Source organism: Podarcis erhardii, assembly GCF_964252035.2.
Source record: "Podarcis erhardii genome assembly, chromosome: 11".
Lineage (NCBI taxonomy): Eukaryota > Metazoa > Chordata > Lepidosauria > Squamata > Lacertidae > Podarcis > Podarcis erhardii.
Window position 1 is genome coordinate 3,635,237 of NC_138501.1, and position 21,177 is coordinate 3,656,413.

General features: G+C 41.3%; 1 protein-coding gene across 2 annotated transcripts in view; it reads left to right on the plus strand.

Annotated features, from left to right (window-relative positions):
• Positions 1 to 21,177, plus strand: part of LOC309352473 (proprotein convertase subtilisin/kexin type 5-like) — a 169,413-nt gene that overhangs the window by 140,397 nt on the left and 7,839 nt on the right. For both annotated transcript variants that reach the window (XM_081880950.1, XM_081880951.1), the window contains exons 11-15: positions 8,910 to 9,027; positions 11,064 to 11,273; positions 17,201 to 17,337; positions 18,808 to 18,951; positions 19,292 to 19,394. In XM_081880950.1, coding sequence (XP_081737076.1) covers positions 8,910 to 9,027; positions 11,064 to 11,273; positions 17,201 to 17,337; positions 18,808 to 18,951; positions 19,292 to 19,394 — 712 coding nt within the window. The remainder of the gene's footprint in view (positions 1 to 8,909; positions 9,028 to 11,063; positions 11,274 to 17,200; positions 17,338 to 18,807; positions 18,952 to 19,291; positions 19,395 to 21,177) is intronic.

Below are 21,177 nucleotides of genomic sequence, written 5' to 3' on the forward strand. Positions count from 1 at the left end.
CAAATTTGATCAGGATGCCCTTGAGTCCATCATCCAAGTCATTGATAAAGATGTTGAATAAGACCGGGCCCAAGACAGAACCCTATGGCACCCCACTAGTCACTCTTCTCCAGGATGAAGAGGAACCATTGATGAGCACCCTTTGGGTTCGGTCAGTCAGCCAGTTACAAATCCACTGAGTGGTAGCATAGTCAAGTCTGCATTTTACCAGCTTCTTTACAAGAATATCATGGGGCACCTTGTCAAATGCCTTGCTGAAATCAAGGTAGGCTACATCCACTGCGTTCCCTTCATCTACCAGGCTTGTAATTCTGTCAAAAAACGAGATCAGGTTAGTCTGACATGACTTATTTTTCAGAAATCCATGCTGACTATTGGTGATCACAGTATTCCTTTCTAGGTGCTCACAGACTGTTTGCTTAATGATCTGCTCCAGAATCTTCCCTGGTATTGATGTCAGACTGACTGAGTGGTAATTATTTGGGTCCTCTCTTTTCCCCTTTTTGAAAATAGGGACAACATTTGCCCTCCTCCAGTCTGCCGGGACTTCGCCTGTTCTCCAGGAATTCTCAAAGATGACTGCCAGTGGTTCTGAGATCACATCTGCCAGTTCTTTTAATACTCTTGGATGTAGTTCATCTGGCCCTGGAGACTTGAATACATCTAAACTAGCCAAGTATTCTTGTACTATCTCCTTAGTTATTCTGGGCTGTGTTTCCTCTGCTGAATCATTTGCTCCAAATTCTTCAGGTCGGGAATTGTTTTCTTTATCTGAAGGAGCGTCTCCACCCCCATCGTTCTGCCCGGACGCTGAGGTCCAGCGCCGAGGGCCTTCTGGCGGTTCCCTCATTACGAGAAGCAAAGCTACAGGGAACCAGGCAGAGGGCCTTCTCGGTAGTGGCACCCGCCTTGTGGAACGCCCTCCCATCAGATGTCAAAGCGATAAATAACTACCTGACATTCAGAAGACATCTTAAGGCAGCCCTGTTCAGGGAAGTTTTTAATCTGTGATATTTTAGTGTATTTCTGGTTTTTATGGAAGCCGCCCAGAGTGGCTGGGGAAACCCAGCCAGATGGGCGGGGTACAAATAATAAATTATTATTATTATTATTATTATTTATCGGAGAAGACTGAGGCAAAGAAGGCATTGAGGAGTTCAGCCCTTTCTGTGTCCCCTGTTTGCATTTCACCATCTTCTCCTCTGAGTGACCCCACTGTTTCTTTGTTCTTCCTTTTGCTACGAACATACCCATAAAAGCCTTTTTTGTTGCTTTTAACCTCTCTAGCAAGCCTGAGTTCATTCTGTGCTTTAGCTTTTCTGACTTTGTGTCTACACGTGCTGGCTATTTGTTTGAATTCCTCTTTGGTGGTTTCCCCCCTTTTCCATTTTTTGTACACATCCTTTTTTAATCTTAACTCAGTTAAAAGTTCTTTAGATAGCCACCCTGGCTTCTTTAGGCACCTTCCATGTTTCCGTCTCACTGGTATTGCCTGAAGCTGTGCTTTTACTATCTCCCTCTTAACAAACTCCCAGCCATCATGAACTCCCTTTCCTTTTAGTATTACTGTCCATGGGATCTCACCCAGCACTTCCCTAAGTTTTATGAAGTCGGCTTTCTTAAAGTCAAGAAATTGAGTCCTAGTATGCTTGGCTGCTCCTTTCCGCTGTATAGTAAACTTCAGAAGAGCATGATCACTCGCGCCTAATGATCCTTCCACTTCTACCCCACTAACCAGGTCATCAACATTGGTTAGGACCAGATCTAAAATGGCTGTTCCTCTTGTTGCTTCTCCCACTTTCTGGACAATGAAGTTGTCTGCAAGGCCAGTGAGGAATCTGTTTGACCTTATGCTCTTGGCTGAGTTTGACATCCAGCAAATATCTGGGTAATTGAAGTCCCCCATTACTACTATCTCCCTTCCTTTTGCATGCTTGGCCATCTGTTCCAGGAAGGCATCATCTATGTCCTCCGTTTGGCTTGGGGATCTATAGTAAACTCCCACAATGAGGTCACTGTTATTCTTCTCTCCCTTAATTTTGACCCAAATGCTCTCACTTTGGCTTTGAGGTTCTAAATCTTGGATCTCTTCACAGGTATACACATCCCTGACATATAACGCCACTCCTCCTCCTTTCTTGTCTGGTCTGTTTCTCTGAAATAGATTGCAACCCTCCATTATTACATTCCAGTCGTGGGACTTATCCCACCAGGTTTCAGTGATGCCTATTATGTCATATTTAGTTTGCTGTACCAAGAGCTCAAGCTCATCTTGTTTATTACCCATGCTTTGCGCATTAGTGTACAGACATTGAAGTCCATTAATCATTCCCCCCTGTCTCTTATTTAAGGATTTTTTCCTCCCACCACTAGGTCTGCGTGCTGTTTGCTCCATTTGGTCTATGACATTTGGATGATCATCTTCATCAATTGATAGACTCCTACCTTCAGGAGCACTGTCTCCCTCCCCCACATTAGTCAGTTTAAAGCCCTCCTGATGAGGTTTCTGAGATTTTTGGCAAAAACATTCCTCCCAACCGTTGTGAGGTGCAGCCCATCTCTTGCCAGAAGTCCATCTTCAAGAAACTGCAGTCTGTGATCTAAGAATCCCAACCGTTCCTGTTTACACCATTTGCGAAGCCAGCTGTTCACTTCCACTATTTTTCTCTCTCTCCCTGGGCCACGTCGTTCAACTGGGAGGACAGATGAGATGACAATTTGTGCATTTAATTGCTTCAATTTCCTGCCCAGAGCCTCATAGTCTCTTTTGATCTTCTGGAGGCTATTGCTTGCAGTGTCATTGGTTCCCACATGAACCAAGAGGAAGGGGTATTTGTCAGTGGGTTTTATGATTCCTTGCAGTCGTTCAGTTACATCTTGGATCTTAGCCCCGGGGAGACAGCACACTTCCCAAGACATCTGGTCAGGCTCACAGATCACTGTTTCTGTTCCCCTCAGTAGGGAATCCCCTATCACCACTACACGCCTCCTCTTAGGTTTGGTCGGGGTTCTTCCGTGAGCTGTCCGTTCCAAGGTCGCCTGCACATTCCCTGAGGACTGACTTTGCTGCTCGTCTTCATATACCTGATCGACTGTAATGAGGGATTGATCCTCAAATGGAGTCTGCTCTTCATCTTCCATGCTAGGGGACAGGACCTCAAAGCAATTGTGTATTTCTAAACAATCAGAGCGAACCCTGGGCCTCCTACTTCTTTGAGTCATGTTTCTCCATATATCTGGCTCCTGTGTTGGTGAACTAGCCTCCTTCTCAGGGGAGTCCCCTGTCTCCTCCTTGGTGGAGACGGTGTGCTCTGTTGCTTCCAAGAAGAGCTCCAGCTCTCTAATTCTTTGGAGCGTAGCTACACATTCCTCCAGTTGCTGGACTTTGTCTTCTAAGAGGGCAATCAACATGCAATTGTTGCAGGTAAAGCTGCCTGCAACCTTTGGCAAGATGGCAAACATTGCACAGGAACCGCAGGCGACTGCAGCTGTTCCCTCACCCTCCATCTTGAAAACGTGTCGTTGGGGGTGGCTACAGTGGTCCTCCATCATAAAAAGCGTGAAGACAGGACAAATAACTCCCCCCCCAAAAAAAAAACCTAGGTCTCCCCCAACAAACGTTTGCCGCTGCCCTGCAAGCTCTGATAAGCTCCTCCCACAGCTAATTACCTGCCTCAACAGAAACCCTGCCCCCTCTGACCTCTGCACAGGGAGAGCAGCTAATCAGCCACAAGAAACACACACACAAGAAAACCCTTTTTGCTCCTTCTTCAGCTGCTGCCCTGCAAGCTCTGATAAGCTCCTCCCACAGCTAATCACCTGCCTCAACAGAAAAACTGCCCCCTCTGACCTTTGCACAGGTCAAATTCTTTGCATCACATTTTGTTTTCTGTATGTGCTCATACATGCTAATATCTGGAATACTATTTTTGTCATGTTTTCTGCCATAGTGGCAGTAATTTATGAAATCTATTGTATTTTACAGTATTTGTCAATATGTATATATGTGAAACATTGCAATATTCGTATGCACTTGCAGTAATTCTGTGTCTTTTATTTTAAGCTGCTTTTGGGAGCCATCTGGTATATGTCAACCATATTTTAGGGTGGGGTTCACACACACACACACACACACCACTGCCTGATTAATGCCATAGATGAAGGGATACCAAGAACAGAATGTGACCTAACAAAATTGTTCTATAACCTCATGTTGGATTTGGAAAAGGAGAAAAACTAAATGGCCCCCATCACTGTGGAATTGAGGAATCAACTTTAACCCAAATAAAAAGAATAGCTTTAAGTAAATTAGTTTGGCAATGTAAGCTGAGCAATGGTTCCAATAAAACTGTAGCTCTCTCTAAACCTCTTGTTAGTTTTGGATCAAGGAAAAGCAAATGATTTAGATTAAATAACAATATCCAACTTTGAATTTGATGTGAGAGGGGGGAGAATTGCACACTGCTGTTGGCAAGCATGGATCGGTACTTTACTATTGCACATGGCAATATTTCGTGTAATATTTCACTATTGTCCTCAACTACAGCCAAGAATAACAATTAAATGCCTGTTTTTCATAGAATGAATTACTCTGATCAGACTGAGTTTCTTGTAGAAATGTACCATCATTCTCTTGATGGCTGAAACATATTTCTTCTATGACATGTTCTTACTAAGGCTTATTTGAGAAATTAAGGAAGCAAGCTTCTAAAACTGATTTAAGCTGCAATCCTAGCCCCACCTGCCTTGGAGTAAGCACCATTGAATTCAGTAGGACTAACTTTGAGTAGACATGATTACTCTTGGTTACACCTTCCTAGGGATTCTATAGAACACTGTGGGACACTTCTGGGAAAACAAGTTTAGGATTTCACTGTAACACAGGATGCGGGAGAACTGCCTTTTTCTGTGAAAAATGAATAAGAAGCAAGTAGGGAAAATGAAAGAATGCCTTTCTTTTGAAAAGGGAAATCAGAGGAGTAAAACAGCAAAAACCTGAAGGAGTCTCAAACTCAACAAAGAGTCAATGAGAGCTGGCACCTGAAAGTGGGTCAGCATGCCTTTTCAGTGGGCTGATTAACTTGCTTGCATGGCAACGCTGTGCCTCAGAGCCGTTGCTCCTACCGATTTCAAGCCAGAAAACAGATGGAAAGAGCTAGAAATGCACCCATTGCCCCCCACAGTAATGGGAGATAAATGAGTGTGTGGGTGTATGTCTTTATATTTGCTCCAGCTATGCGTGTTGGAGAATGGGCTGCTAGTATTCACTATGACTATTTAGCAAACAGTGTTTTTAAATTCCCATCAGCCAAATGAATTCTAAGTATTCATTTTTTTTCAGCTCAGAAAACTACATTTTTCTTTTCTAACTGCTTGAGATCTGGCTTATTTATAGTGTGCTTTAATAGAAACAGAAAGCTTAATAGACTGTAGTGTGTCCTGCAAGGCTCCTTTTCAACCTGCTACTTCACCTGATACAACTTTTCGAATAATTAATAAAAGCTCACTCTCTTGCAAAAACAAGGGAGCATCCCTTTTCTGTCCTTTCTTTGTAGGCCTCAGAACTATTGATCTCTATCTGCTATAGCTTACAACCCTAGGAGCTAGGTCCCAGGGGCCCTGCATGCTATGGTTCACACAACATTTTAAATGTGGGGGCCAGGCACCCACAAAGCGCAGCACAGCTGGGCATGCACGCCATGGGGCACAGACACACAACATCACCAGGCCCCGCTATGTGCACCCGCTATGTCACCACACTCTGCTATGTGCACGAGGGACGTCAGCACACCAGGGGTGTGATGACATGGCACACATGCCCCACATGCCCCGTGGTGTGCACACACACACACCGTTGACATCACACAGCCCCAGGAACCTGCAGTCTTTTCTACATCAGGCAAAGACCTGTTTGTTTAGAGGTCATAGACTTTTCAACATAACTTTAGCTGATGTTAACTGCTGATTGGTTGAGTTTTTATTATCTATCCAGGATGACAGTTTTGTGTTTAGCTGTTTTATGTGTAATTTTAATATTGTGTGCTACTCTGGCAACCCTTTTGCTAAAGAAAAGTCATACAAATAAATAAATTAGCAGTAATGGTAATCACAGTATTACAGCTATTATGCCATGGGGATTCAGTGAATCCCTTGTGTAGGAATAACCCAAGCAAGACTAGGGTCCCTTCGCGGATTAAATACTATAGTCTAAATATATAGATTTAAATATTTAAATATTTAAATCTATAGATTTGCCAAAACCACTGGAGTTACACCTCCCAGCACATCTTCAAAGTTTCCTAAAGATCCTGTAACCCACCAGGATTCTACTGAGAAGCAATGCTAGCACATACACTGATTAATGGTTTGTTGGGGTGAGGACATAGTTTATGGGGGAGGGAGCAAGAAGCTGATCTGCTCTTTCCCCAAATCAGACATCTCCATATCCCTGTGGCAGGTTTGTGGTCTGCAAAGCACCAGTATTTCAGGCAGGGAGATATGGGTATCCAGTCTCCTTGTGCCATACTTGATATCCGGTGGTATGGAGGACAGATTTGGGACTTCTTTTTCATAGCAGGATCACTGACATATGCAGGAGCATCAAAAAGATGGAGGGACTTTCCTTGCTCTGGCAACTAAGTGAGGTATAAGTGAGGCTTTCAGGGTTTAACATTGTTTATGGCAGAGGAACATAGCAAAAGTCAAAGAATGAGAGAAATAATCAAGCAGATGCTGTATAGCTCTTTCCTTTCCTACTTCATGCTAGCAATTTGGCAATACTTCATTGCACAATTGTATAATGGAGGTGAGGTGAAGCTGTGAATTCCCCTTGGGGTGGCATGAGTCCGGATGGGACTGCCGTGATGAGCTCCTTCACTTCAAAATGTAGCACTACATCACTGTCACAGGGGGCCCTTCTGTGTAGTCTAGAGAAAAGCTAGGCTTCAGAACTGCACAGTTCCAATATTCTTTAAAGTAAGTGGATATTTCCCTCATTTACAATACCTAAGCAGTATAAAAAATGTACTTCTTTTGGACAGTGAAGCTAGTTGAAAACTGCATCAGCAGGTGTCTGTCTTCCACATGCTTCTACCCTGCTTTTGTGAGTCACAGGTCACCTTGCTACTTGGCTCACAATGAGATCCCTTGCTACAATACTCACATTGATCTAAAAGTATACCTGAACATAATAAAGACATGTATTTAGAGCAGCAGAGAGGCTGCGGTGGCCTTTGGTAGCACAGAAATGACAGTATTTCATCAGCCTTTTCAGGTAGAGCTTTGCAGTTCATGATAAATAAAAGTATATATCCCACCCATTATCTTTCCAAGAAGTTGTTAATGCAATTGCATTTCTAACATGTTACCTGAAAGGAATCTTATAGCACTGCCAGAGGCTCCTGAAATTGATAATGTCAGGTTCAGCAACAGTAGCAATTCTAATTTAAACATATAAAAATGGATAACGTTTTAATGGTGTGGTCACATGAGTAAGCACATCTTTTTTGTCAAGATGTAGGGGATTAGCTGTTTTATCAACTCTGTAATGTTTTCCCAAATTGGTGTTATTCAGTCTGTGAAAATGATGGGCCTGTCTCAGTACCTAGAGCTGCTAGCCAAATCCATGTGATTGGGGGCCTTTGAAGTGTGAGCATTGCAGACAGCCAAATATCAGCTGTCTGGAATTGCTGCACATGGACGTCCATAATAGCACCACTGAGGCTGTTTTGATTTGGCTGGCAGGGGTCTAAATCACTTGTGTGTGTGCATTTTTGTTTAAAATGGCAGGGCACATGTTAATGCTACTCTTTGTTCATCACAAAAGTAAAGTTCTGAAACATTAAGTGTACTGTCTATCAGCCATGGGATGTTAATGTGGGTACTACAACGTTGGGCGGTAATCTTTTTCTCAGGAGTAAAAAGATAGACTTATTAAATAAAATACATTCAAAATCAAGTTTCCAATAGGACGGTAGCTTTTTCTACCCATAGCTTGAAGAGTGTGATGGAATCAGGGTGCTAGCTGAACTATGTATGCAATTCTAACATGGTTTAATAGATAATTTCCATCAACAAATGCTTAAAATTAACAGTAAGGATTACTGAATTGCCTTGAAAGTTATGAGTCCTAGAGCACATGATAACTGTGTGTGATACATTATACAGCTAACATAAGCAAAACTCAGCTTCAATAAAGCGAAAAAGAGCTTACAGTATAAATCTATACTATAGTCTATGCTGTATCATATTCAGAATTCCACAGCAGCCCGCACCATGGTGTTTGTGGATTCTGATTATGGCTTTTACTCCTTATAACATTCCAACATTTCATTCTAAAAGCTTGGGGAAAGCACCAGCTAAGGTGGGGCAGTGTTGCCCAAAGAGACTCAAAGATAATCTGGTGCACACACATGTGCTCCACCAGGCATTTTTCTATTGCTTTCTGGTATTATAGAATCTCAGCTGTAGGTCTGGTTGATGCATCCAAGCAGAAACATTGCCGTTCTATAATTATCATTCTGCAAGCCACACTTTTGTTTAAACACTATCTCGGCATGCAGCCACATACAGAAATGTTAATGTGAACCAGGTGATATCCAAAGATTGCAGGCAGTCACTTCTGTGATCTTAGTTGCAATTTTTCCAGCTGCCACAAACTCTGTAATTACATTACAATCACATGGGGAAATTGATTGCACATGTATCTGTGAATCAGACCCATATCTGACTTCGCAAGTTAACAATTGAACAATGAATTTAGATATGATTGGCAACTATATGCAGTATGGTTCTTGGCAATTAGGTGAGGGAGGAGAATTAAGAGGAATGTAGCAGTAATGTGTGTTGTGTTCTATGAAAGAGCATACAATTATTTTGTAATTGTAAACAATTCTGTTTATATTTTGCAGTTAGCCACCTATATGGATTTGGATTAATGGATGCTGAAGCCATGGTGATAGAAGCAGAAAAATGGACAACAGTCCCTCCACAGCATGTGTGTGTTGAAAATACAGATCGGCAAATCAAGTAATGCTTGTTGAAGACGTTTGTTGACACATATGCATGCATATATATTTACTGTGGATGTATACTGCAGCTTGTATTTGTTTGGTTTTTTGTAAGCTAATCCTAAGGCAATGGTTCTCAAACATTTTTTTTTCCTACTGGGCATTTGAAGATTTCTGAGATTCTTGGCAGATCACTTAATTTTGTGCTTGTGTTTTACAAATCAAAGCACATATATAACTCATTTTTTAATTATAATTTCAGTGCCAACATTGCCATTGAAAATAGCGCCATATTATAAAAACCATGGTCCTTAGGCCAGGGCCTTGTTAGCCTGTGAGACTCACAACAAGCCAATATGATCAAGTGCCAAGTCAGCAATTAGCTTTTCCTCTGGGTGGAAGAGATGCAGAGAAAATACCTTCTCAGCTGCGGTTCCCCAACTGTGGAACATTCTCACCTGGGAGACGCACCTTTTTACATTTTAGGCACCATGCCGTGCCATTCCTTTTCTTCCATGTGTTTGATTGTTGACCCTAACCTCTTTTTTGTAGTTCTGGATCTATTGGTTAGCTTTAATATACTAGATAACAAATTATATCATTAATATCATATGCTTTGTGTTTAATAATAATATATAGACATTTGAGAGGAATCCATCTAGTGACAGCACTCAGTACACTTCTACCTCACAAACATTTCTGGGTTTGGGTCCAAGATCCAGTCCATGTCGGCTCTGGATATATGATCAGGGAGGTCTGTGCATGCGCAGTCTGTACCATACACATGCTTTGCTCAGACCTGCAGTTGAATTCATGGAAGTCAGGACTAGAGGAAAATAGGTGCAACATAAATCCCTGCCCCCTTCTGTACATGCATTCACTGAGCTCACACAAGTAAAGGGAGGACTGCAGCAGGTATCATACCAGGTGTTTTTTGAATAAAGAAATATATTAAGGATATTTGTGCTGCTGTTCTGTGAATGTCAGTTTATGAAGTTTCCATTCAGACTGATTTTTTATTTTAATTAAATCCTTTGTTACTTTGATGAATACTGTACGGGTGCTGTGCCCATACACAGCGAGGTCCCTGTGGGGCTCAATAGACTGTTTCTTCACAGCATTGTGCTCCCTATGCATTCCATGCAAACACAGAGACAGTGCCCCAGGATATTATGAGCAGTGGCAGTTTTGTACATTATTCTGCTGCAGTCCTCCCTTTCCATAATTCAAAAGTTATTTGTGGTCTGGATCTCAGGTTTCCTATCTCAACTTTTCTGTCTAAGGTGGTATTTATCAGGCCTAAATCTAATAATTCCAATCAAATTATAATGACAGCCTCATGGAGGCTTATAAAAGCCTGAGCCAAAAGTAAACTAGAACATATTTGGCAGAGAAACCAGTTTAATAATGTATAGAGCTTCTAACACCTTGGGGCTGGTTGCTGTTTCCACCCTTCACCTTTCCAGGCCTGCCTTGATTTTTGGTGGCCCTGGTTATAACTTTTGTTTTTGACAAGCTCACTTCCAAGGATAGTTACTGATTTACATGATATGGAATCTACCGTACATCATAGTGCATGTATCTTTAGTTGTTTCACAATATCAAGCTGTGTGTGAAAATTATCATTTGGTTAACACGGTTGTATGAACCAGACTTCAGGGACACGTATGGTGGCTTGTGACTTAAATGTATCATCTCTCATTTGTGCCTTCAGAAGAGGCTACTCGTACAGCTCAAATAATTTTTAATAGAAAAATATGAAAGACGATATAAATTGTTTTCTGGAACCTGAAACTTCTGTAAACTAATTGGCTTTCTTGTTAACTGTGGTGATGCTTATCTTTTAGCCTGTAGTACTATTTATGTGAGGGTATAATTGATTTCATCTAATGAATAGAATGTTAAGCTTACCCAGGCATGTAAAAAAAAAGGCCTGCTTAAGCCTATTTCAGTATCACCAAAATTCAATACACAGTTCAAGGATAAAAGTGATTTATAACAAATTATTTTTAGTATTCACTGGAGACCATGACTATGTTGGTGTCTTTGAAACAGAACAATACGACCAGATAATATTCGTAATGGACCAGATAATGGTGTCCGTTCAATATACAAGGCGACAGGCTGCGCAGATAATGCCAATCATCATGTCATCTACCTGGAACATGTCGTTGTGCGCATCACTGTCACACATCCCCGGAGAGGTGACCTGGCAATTTATTTGACTTCTCCTTCTGGAACAAAATCTCAACTATTGGCTAACAGGTATAATAATCATATTCAACTTTCAGTCCAATAAGGGTTGACTGTCCAGGGTGTACCCAATTTAAATAAAGGCAAATGGAGAAACCGCATAGATATGTCTTGGAGAGAATAAAAAAATGAAGTGGAACTGGAGATCTGTTGTTAATATCAACAGTGGCTAGAAGAAGGCTGTAATCTTTAGCGTTGGGCACAATAGATTTTGACAAATCCTTGAGGGATGAGATCATTGCAGAATACAGAGGAAGTGACACAAGATCAATATTGCAAGACGATGGTTGATGGAGGAATAGCTGCTAATGACGTGCTGTTAAAGTTGTCTTTCCAAAATCAGGATAATGCCAGAGTGGATGTTCCAGCCTGTCATGTCTGACCTGAGTGTTTCACACATGATACTATCATAAACCTTAGTTCCATTGTTGATCTTGTCTGTCTTTCTTGAGTTCTGGTGCTGATCAAGAGCGTCTAACTGGATATTTTATGAACTCTGATTCTTATGAGGTTGTTTTCTGGGGTAAGTGGACAAGTGGCCCAAGAATCCTTTAGCATAATCAGTTGGTTGGGTTTGAGTCAATGAAATGATGAAAAAGGCTTGTCTATTAATTTTAATGGTCTGGCTAGGGCTATTGTCGCTTTAGAATTAATACTGCATAATGTGAGGAGTTTTTCAGCTAAGTCTCCAAAGTTGTTAGCTAGTGCTCTCGCATGACCAGGTCATGGGTGAACTTTTGTCCTTCAAACTTCAGTGGCACGCCCAAAATTCTGCACCCCTGCCTCTCGCCTTCCATTCTGTTCAATTCACTACATCATAGTTGCAACACCCTTTGGCTTCCCCTAGACTCTGCACCCAGTGAAGCACAACCCGTTGCACTGGCCTAAATCCACCTCTGAGTAGGTGACACTTCCACATGTGCAAGTTGCCAAGTCTCCCACCTTGGTGCAAGTCTCCCAAGTTCTGACAATTCCTTCCTCTCTCTGTTGCATGTCCCATATTGATCTGGAGAGTCTCTCAACTTGAGAGCCAGTGTGGTGTAGTGGTTAAGAGCAGTAGTCTTATAATCTGGTGAACCGGGTTCGCTTCCCCGCGCCTCCACTTGCAGCTGCTGGGTGACCCTGGGCTAGTCACACTTCTCTAAAGTATCTCAGCCTCACTCACCTCGCAGAGTGTTTGTTATGGGGGAGGAAGGGAAAGGAGATTGTGAGCCGCTTTGAGACTTTTTAGGGTAGTGATAAAGCGGGATATCAAATCCAAACTCTTCTTCAACTGTTAGGATCAGCTCTAAAGAGTGCACAGACATGCATGGGGAGGAGGGGACAGGACAGCCACATTATGCATGCAACATGCTGCATGAAAAGTTTTGGATTGGAGCCTCAGTTAGCATACTTGCTTACAGCACAATCATTTCACTACTAGCAGAATGTCAGATTTTGTGATCTTGCTTTAGTATAGCTGTTACATTTGGCCTAATCCGCTGGCACTGCGAGCCTTAAACTACATTTTGTTTGGCTCTGTCCAAGTCTAGATAATACACAAAATAGAGAAATAAAAAGAAAGGTACATAAAGTTCAGCCTGCATCAAGTACATAAATTCAAATTGAAAATAATACATGGTTAAGTATTGGTGGGAAAGAATTATGCTCATGACTTCTAAGTCAACTTTAGAAGCGTTAAACTTTGCCTGTAGCATACCCTATGTTTGTCAGGGGTAATTGGCAGGTTTTATTTTAAGGTTATCCTAAGTAATATTGGAAAGGTAGGTCATCAGTGTCTCCCCCCACCCCCCATGCTTTCCTTTGAAGGACTGCAGTACCTCAAGGACCCCACTCCCCATATAAACCGACCCAGACCCTGTGATCATCACCTGAGGTTCTTCTTTGTGTCTCCACGCCATAAGAAGTCCAGAGAGTGGCCACACAAGAATGGGCCTTTTCTGCAGTGCAATGTTCTCCTCCGGGAGGTTCATATTATTATTATTTCTTGTACACTCTTTTAAAAATGTCTAAAAGGATTCAAAAATAATGTTTACAATGTTATTTTCTTTCTAAGTAACTGAAAATAAATGTGGTGGTCTGTTGCTGCAGTTGAAAATGTGCATCATCATTGTTCCGTAGAAAAGAGCTTGTTTGAATACAAAAATGCAATAAGGATAGGATAAGCAATGCTTGAAAACATTGTGGCATGTTGTTAGCTTCAAGAATGCCTTGGCAGCAGATATCCCTGCTCCTTGGTCAGTGCTGTGTTGCTACTGACTCAGACACTTTTTTCAGACACAGTGAACCTTGGATACACATGATTAATAGCAGCAATTCACATGTTTTTACTGAAGTCGGAAAAATCATGGATTCATCATTAATCTTGTGGGTTTGATTTGGAAGCGATTATTGAGATTGCTTGAACTGCAAAGATGTATTTAACACTTGAACTCTTAAAACATAAACAAATCTTCATTGTGCATTTTATTAGACAGTTAAGCTATTATATCAGACAGCGTTAGGGTTTTGTCTATGAATACTTCAATTTTTAATGGTGGTTACTCAATTTAAAAAACACCTTAAGGTAGTGAGAATGATAGTGTTTGCTTATAGGTATTGGTTGGATTCTGTTGTCATTTGCTGGAGTCTTTGCATTGTTTGTAAAAGTTATTTAACACCTACCTTTTCACGTGGTTAGACTGGATATTCAAGGGACAGAACAGAAGAAAATAAGAGGAAAACGCAAGCTTAGAAAGGGACAAGGATCACATACTTTCAGTGCAACTCATAGAATCATAAATTTGGAAGGCACCTTTAAGACCATCTGGTCCAACCCCCTGCTCAGTGGAGGAATTCCAGAGCAAGAACGTCTCCAACGCTTCTCCTTGAGGAGCTGTAGTGGAGGTGGCCCATCCCTGGGCAATTGGTTTCATCGTCCATGTGTTCTTGTTACCAATATGTCTCTCCTGATGTTAAACCAAAATCTACCCTCCTATAGCTTAACCTCAATAGATCTAGTGCTGCCCTAAACTATGGTTTATTTAGCATAGTATTGTGAGAAAATAATTCCCAGCAGCTAGCAGCCCCAGTTGCAAGAAATGGAACATGCCATCTTCAGAGGCGATATACTTCTGAGAATCCGATCCTGTGGGCAGACAGGAGGGCGGGAGGGCTCCCACACCTTGCTTCTGAGTTTCCTCAGAATATCTTGCCAGCCCCTGCTGGAGTCCAGGGAACTTTAGATTGATCCCGCATGGCAGATACCCTGACCATCCACTGAATTACTGAAAGCTCTTGATCAAACTGTGAAAGCAAACAAGCAAAATGCACTGTTCTCCCCTTCAGCCTGTTGTTTTTCATGAGATGCTTGCTTTCCACTGTTCCATTCTATTTTTTTTTCAGTGAAAAATATAATTCTAAAAAGTATTCTACCCATTTTTAATGCTGCATAGCCTACGCCCCAACTTCTCTGTCTGAACTGGATGTTGATGAAACCTTCAAAAGGCCCTGAGTGTTTCTGTTGATATAATTGACAGAAACAAGTGCTGTTCCAATGTATTAGCATCATTCCAGGCAGGCAGGCAGTGAATAAAAAAATAAATAGATTCTATGGCTCTGGGGAAATAAGTATTGTTGAAGACTAGGAAACAACAGCACAAGTAAGCAGATGTGGGAAAAACATTTACTTTTGTTTATTTCAAACTGCAAAACAGTATGAAAAAGACACATTTTTTAAAGAAGAATAGCTATTTTGCAATGTTCCAGGGCCCTATATTTTTATTGTATGTAAGGCAAAATGCAAAATACTGTTAATCAGGGGAATTGACACAGGTTTGTTGTGCAAATTTGCATAAAAATTGCATATGTAGTTTCTGAGCAAATTAAGATAGTGTGTGCTCAGGACTCACTAGTACTGTACAGTCATACCTTGGTTGTTGAACGGAATCCATTCTGGAAGTCCGTCCGACTTCCGAAAACATTTGACAACCAAGGCATGGCTTCTGATTGGCTGCAGGAGCTTCCTGCACTCAATCAGTAGCCACGGAAGCCGTGTCAGACGTTTGGCTTCCAAAGAATGTTTGCAAACCGGAACACTCACTTCCGGGTTTGCGGCATTCAGGAGCCAAAATGTTCGAGTTGCAAGGCGTTCGGGATCCAAGGTACGACTGTACTTCGCAGCATACCAATCAACCTTGTAAGAAATTTAACAAAAGCTTTGTGTTGAAATGTTTTTTTTATTTTTATTTTTAAGGAGCAGGGGCCTGAGATGTGAGGCCAGCAGAAAAGTTCTTGGGCTTGGGCCTTTAATAAAGAAGAAGGCATTCAAATTCAATATTGAGATTACTGTTGGTTTCCCTAATTTCATTGTTCAAGTTTTATAATACTCAAGGATTATAAAAAAAGAAATCAATTGTCAGCAGTCCAAGGTTTCAGGTTTAAGCAGTCCAAAGGTTTCAGTGTTACAAAATAAAGAGATTTGAGCAGTTTATATAATATTTCCCCAAAAAAGTGGTGAAGGAAAGTGTGACATACACACCCACACTGAAGATGGGTAACCTGACTGCTATTATAGGTATGTTATTTGATAAATATTTTCCTGTATTCCCACAACAAAGGTTTTTTATTAACTGTGGTAGCGTTTACTGTATGTTGAGGGGAACTTGTGACCAATTAATTCTCAGCCAGCGAATCTAAATAAGGATGAGGCACTTTTAGAACAAAACAAGAACTTTATTTCCTCTCAAATAAGTTACTGCCTAGTGGTTACTTTTGAAAGTCAGAATACTTTGTTTAAAACAAACGCTTGTTACAGAGATATTTTAGATAATAGAATGTAGAATTGAAAGGGACTCTGAGGGTCATCTAGTCCAACCTTATGTAATACAGGAATCTCAACTAGATCAATGCATGACAGGTGGCAATCCACCTCCATTTAACCATTAATCTTGTTTTGCCCTTTCCAGCCCCCACCACGTGCCCCTAATTTTGGGAAAGGCAGGCTGGGGCTCCCATGTGGAGTGTGTCAGCTCAGCCCTGCAGAGCAGTGGCGTTGCTTGGGTTCCCATCAACACATGCACCCCCACTTACACGCACGCCAAAAACAGCCCCCAAAAGGGGCAGGGTGGAATGGGACAGGGCTGGAACAGAGAAATCCCCACTTATGCATGTCCTGTAAAAGAACCCCAGTATAAGTGGCTTCCATCGGGGAGCCCCAAAAAGAATGTGGTTTGTCAAGGGAGCCGTGGACTCAACAAGGTTGAAAACCACTGTTCTATGCTATTTAATATTTATATGAAACTCTTGGGAGCTGGCATGTGAAAACTGGGAGCATGGTGTCATCAGTGTGCTGATGACATGCAACTCTATCTCTCCATTCCATCAGAATCAGGAGAGGCTGAGAAGGTGTTGGACTCGATGGGAGGCCAAAAAATGAAGCGGAATCCTGTTGAGATGGAGGTGCTATTGGTGGGTAGTTCCCATGTCTGGAAATTAGGTGTTTAACCTATTCTGGGAAGGGTTGCATCTGAATTCCAAGCTGCCACTTGAGTGCTTATGTCCTGCTTAAGCTGGACCACCAGCTATAGCTGTTCCTGGTCCAGGATAGGCTGTCTCAGTTGTCCATGCTCTGGCAGCCTCCCACTTTCCTGTCATGTCATTCCCCCCAGGCTCTTTTTGTAGCATCCTATAGAATCATAGAGTTGGAAGGGACCCCAAGGGGTTTCTAGTCCAACCCCCTGCAATGAAGGAATAACCCTGCATGCATTTCTCCTGGAAGTTGGAGACAGGAACTCCAATGTACATTTTAACTGGATCCATTACTGTAAATGGATTTATGGGCTTGCCTGGTTTCTTTAATAATATTACTTTATATAATATAAAACATTTGTGTAAAAGTATGTTCCTATTTGTTATTGTATTTTTATGTTAGTTTATATTATTATTGGTTTCTTTAAAAGGTTATTTGACCATTCCATGGAAGGGTTTAAAAGCTGGGAGTTTATGACAACTCATTGCTGGGGTGAAAAAGCAGCTGGTGACTGGATTTTGGAAATTTATGATACCCCGTCACAGCTAAGAAACGTCAAGACTCCAGGTACAAATCTTATAATTTTGTTAATGATGTGCATTTAGGTTCCAGTGATAGAAAAGTCTCGTAGTAGTAGTAGTATATTTATCAGTCACTTAAAAAAAAAAAGAACTCAAAGCTACTTACGAACACTAGAAAGGGATATACCGGTATATATATTTTAAATAATTGCACTTCCATGTTCCTGTTTCATTTGGGGTGACTTCAGAATCTTTTTTTTGGTACATTTCATTTTAATGCATGTTTATAAGTTTTGGTAGCTGAGACACTGAGAGGATAGTAGGAGTAGTAGAATGAAAATAGTTGAATACAATAGATGTGTATCCTATGCGGGGGTTTATGTTCTGCAGATCACGTCAAATCATGTATAGTCAAAACACACTGGGTTTAATGTTACAGATAGGTAGCCGTGTTGGTCTGCCATAGTCAAAACAAAACAAATTCCTTCCAGTAGCACCTTAAAGACCAACTAAGTCAGTTCTTGGTATGAGCTTTCGTGTGCATGCACACTTCTTCAGATACACTGAAACAGAAGTTTCCAGACCCTTCTATATAGTGAGAAGGTGGGGAGGGGTATTACTCAGAATACTGAGGGGTATTACTCAGAAGGTGGGGAGGGGTATTACCCTTCTGAGTAATACCCCTCCCCACCTTCTCACTATATAGAAGGGTCTGGAAACTTCTGTTTCAGTGTATCTGAAGAAGTGTGCATGCACACGAAAGCTCATACCAAGAACTGACTTAGTTGGTCTTTAAGGTGCTACTGGAAGGAATTTGTTGGGTTTAATGGTGGGTGAGATTACCAAAGTCTTTTTTTCCAGATGCCTGCCCCCTTACCACCCTCTTTTTATTTTGTGTGTGTGTAAATACAGATATATATATATATATAGATTCGCCAAACATGTAAAGCTTGAATGTGTACAAGTTAAATGTGTGTAAATTGTGGGCTTACTGTAATGACAATTTTTCCCTGCCATTTCCTTCCTGGGTTGTATGCCACTCAGCCCTACAATGGTTCAGCTATCCTCCCAATCCCCTGGAATGCCCTGGACTCTCTAAATCTTCTCTGGAGGGTTCTCCAACCCTCTGGAGCAGGTTTAAGAGTGTGGGGTACTGCAGGAGGGGGGATAGTAGGAAATTGCTTGCATATGTGGCACTGGAAAACAATTGGGACATACATGGAAGAAGACTAAATCAGAATGTCCATTGCTTAATGGACATTTTGAGGCCTATGTTATTGTGGTGCCAAGTAATTTCTTTCCTGCACTAATACTGATGCTGCCATTGTTGACAGGTTTTTTCAGGTGGGGAAAGGAGCAATTTTATTTTTTGTATTGGTGTTATTAGTATTAATTATAACTATTAAAATGTTTGTTACATTTTTTCTGTTTATAGCTCAGACTATGATACAAAAATAGAAAATAAAATTAGAAAAAGTATTTTCCATATCTCATGTTTTTCATATGCCTCACCCAGGTAAATTGAAAGAATGGTCCTTAGTACTTTATGGTACTTCTGTTCAGCCTTATTCCCCAAGAAATGATTTCCCAAAAGCCGAACGAGTACGCTCAAGTCCAATAGAAGACCCTACAGAAGATTATGGGGCAGATGACTATGCAGGTAATATGAAGCAGAATGTTTCAGGTGTGTCTGCCTCAAATATGCCCACCAATATACTAGTGTAAAAGATTAGCAGTCCCGTTTTCACTAGCTTTTACATAATGCTATTAATGTCATGTCCTGGTTCAAGAAACCTTGGATAGTGACTCTGGCTAAAGATCAGTCAGGGTCTGGTTCAGAAATCCAAAATTCCCCACAATACGTATTTCCAGTTTTGATTTATTTTATTATTATTATTTGCTTCCAAAGCAAATACATAAGACCAAATATTTTCTAACAGTTCCTTTGAAGTAAAGACAAATGGTGATTTGCTTTCTCCCTCCCGCTGCTTTCGCCAAAGGTCCATGCAATGCAGAGTGCAGCAAAGTAGGGTGTGGTGGCCCAGGACCAGACCATTGCAATGACTGTCTACACTACTACTACAAATCTAAGAACAACACGCGGTAAGACAGTATATTGCGTTACTCATGGCACACGAGCCCCACAAAATTATTAGATTATACTGAATTATCTTTAATTTACTTGACAAACCAGTTTGAATCTTAGCAAAATTCTTATTCAAGATACTTTTACATTTTCAGCATCAGTAGGCTTCAGAGACTAACTATATGTTACATGAATGTGTGCACATTAAAGCACATTTTAAAAGTGATTCAGGGTATTTTAAAAAACCAAAACCTGCAGCTTTAGGATGTGAAATTTGGAGTAAAGAAGTAGGGGGAGGTAATATATTATTTCCTCACTTGCTATTACTTTTCTCCAAACAGATACAACACATCACATGGCTGGGATGGGACTTAGGACCCTCATTTTATGGTAGTCCCGATCTTTCGTGGAGCAAAGTTTCCAAAACATGTAGCTGGTAGACTTCCATTTGATGCCTTGGCCATTGACTTAACAGTGTCTCCTGGGGCTCTAGTCTGCTTCCTTGGGTGAAGCTGTCCAAGTTTTGGGAGTTTGGGGTCATCAGTACGCTGATGGCGTCCCACGCATACATCTCCTTTCTATCTCAGTACAAGGAAATAACTGAAGTTGTGGATCGGTGTCTGGCATCCGTTACTGTCTGCGTGAGGGTGAACAAATTAAAGTTTAATCCAAACAAGACTGGAATGGCAGATCAGGGAATAAGGGTTCAACCATGCTAGGATTTGCTTACACTGCACTTGAAGGCTCAGGTTCATAGCTTGAGTTTTCTTCTGAATCTGTTCATAAGTCTAGATCTCCAGATTTGGCAGTGGTTTTTGCACAGTTGACACTGGTGTGCCTACTATACCCATTCCTATAGGTGTCAGATCTGGCCTTGGTTATATATACACGCCTTCGTTATATATAATTGGAATACTCTTTGAACAATGTTTGGAACTTTACCCAATTTAGATTTCTGGAGCCAAACTGTTAACTGGGGGAAGTTATGTAGGGAACATGTGATTCCTAAATTACTACTTCTGTTTCTGGGAACAATTCAAAGTGCTGGTTCCAACCTAAATGTACTTAGACCAGTTTATGACTTTCCCATACAAGCCTGCTGAGAGATCTCCAAGAGAGGCACTTCTCTCAATCCTGCCAGTATCTGAAAATGAGGAGGGACATGAGAAAAGACCTTTCTTCATGGTTGTGCCTGCCCACTAGGCACCATGTCAGATGTCCTTCAGGTGACAACTTGTTCATTTTGACAAGCCTTTGGCTTTGTGTCTTTACTAGGTTTTATCTGCCCACCATTTTATTTTAGTTAAGAATCCTGGTTGACTTACAAATGTTTTATTATATTTGTATTGATATTGATATTACTGTCATTGGTTCTATATGCAGAAAGAGAGGATACAAACTGAAATACTTTAAAAAATGTTAAGGAAAGGGCTTGGCGATTAATGGGCAAAAGATAAAACGAGTGAAGAATCTTATCTAGACACAATCTTCAGGTGTTTGAGCCTTCATGTGATTAGGGTTTGGTAAGGGGAGAATGGGGACACACCTGATAGGCCCACCCTCTCTGATGCATTGATGTCAGTCGGTCTCTTCCCTTCCACTCATTAGAGACTGAAGATCTGCAGAAGGACGCCTGCTCTACATGCCGAGGGTCCCTCTGTAATTTTTAAACCTGATCATACAAGAGCCTGCAGGCCTGCTCTAGGCCATTTGCCTTCTAACAAAGTGGTAGCAGGACCGGTAACTGGGGTGTAACAGTGGAAGCAGATTCAGTGAGCCTACCTTCCCTTATCGTGTGAG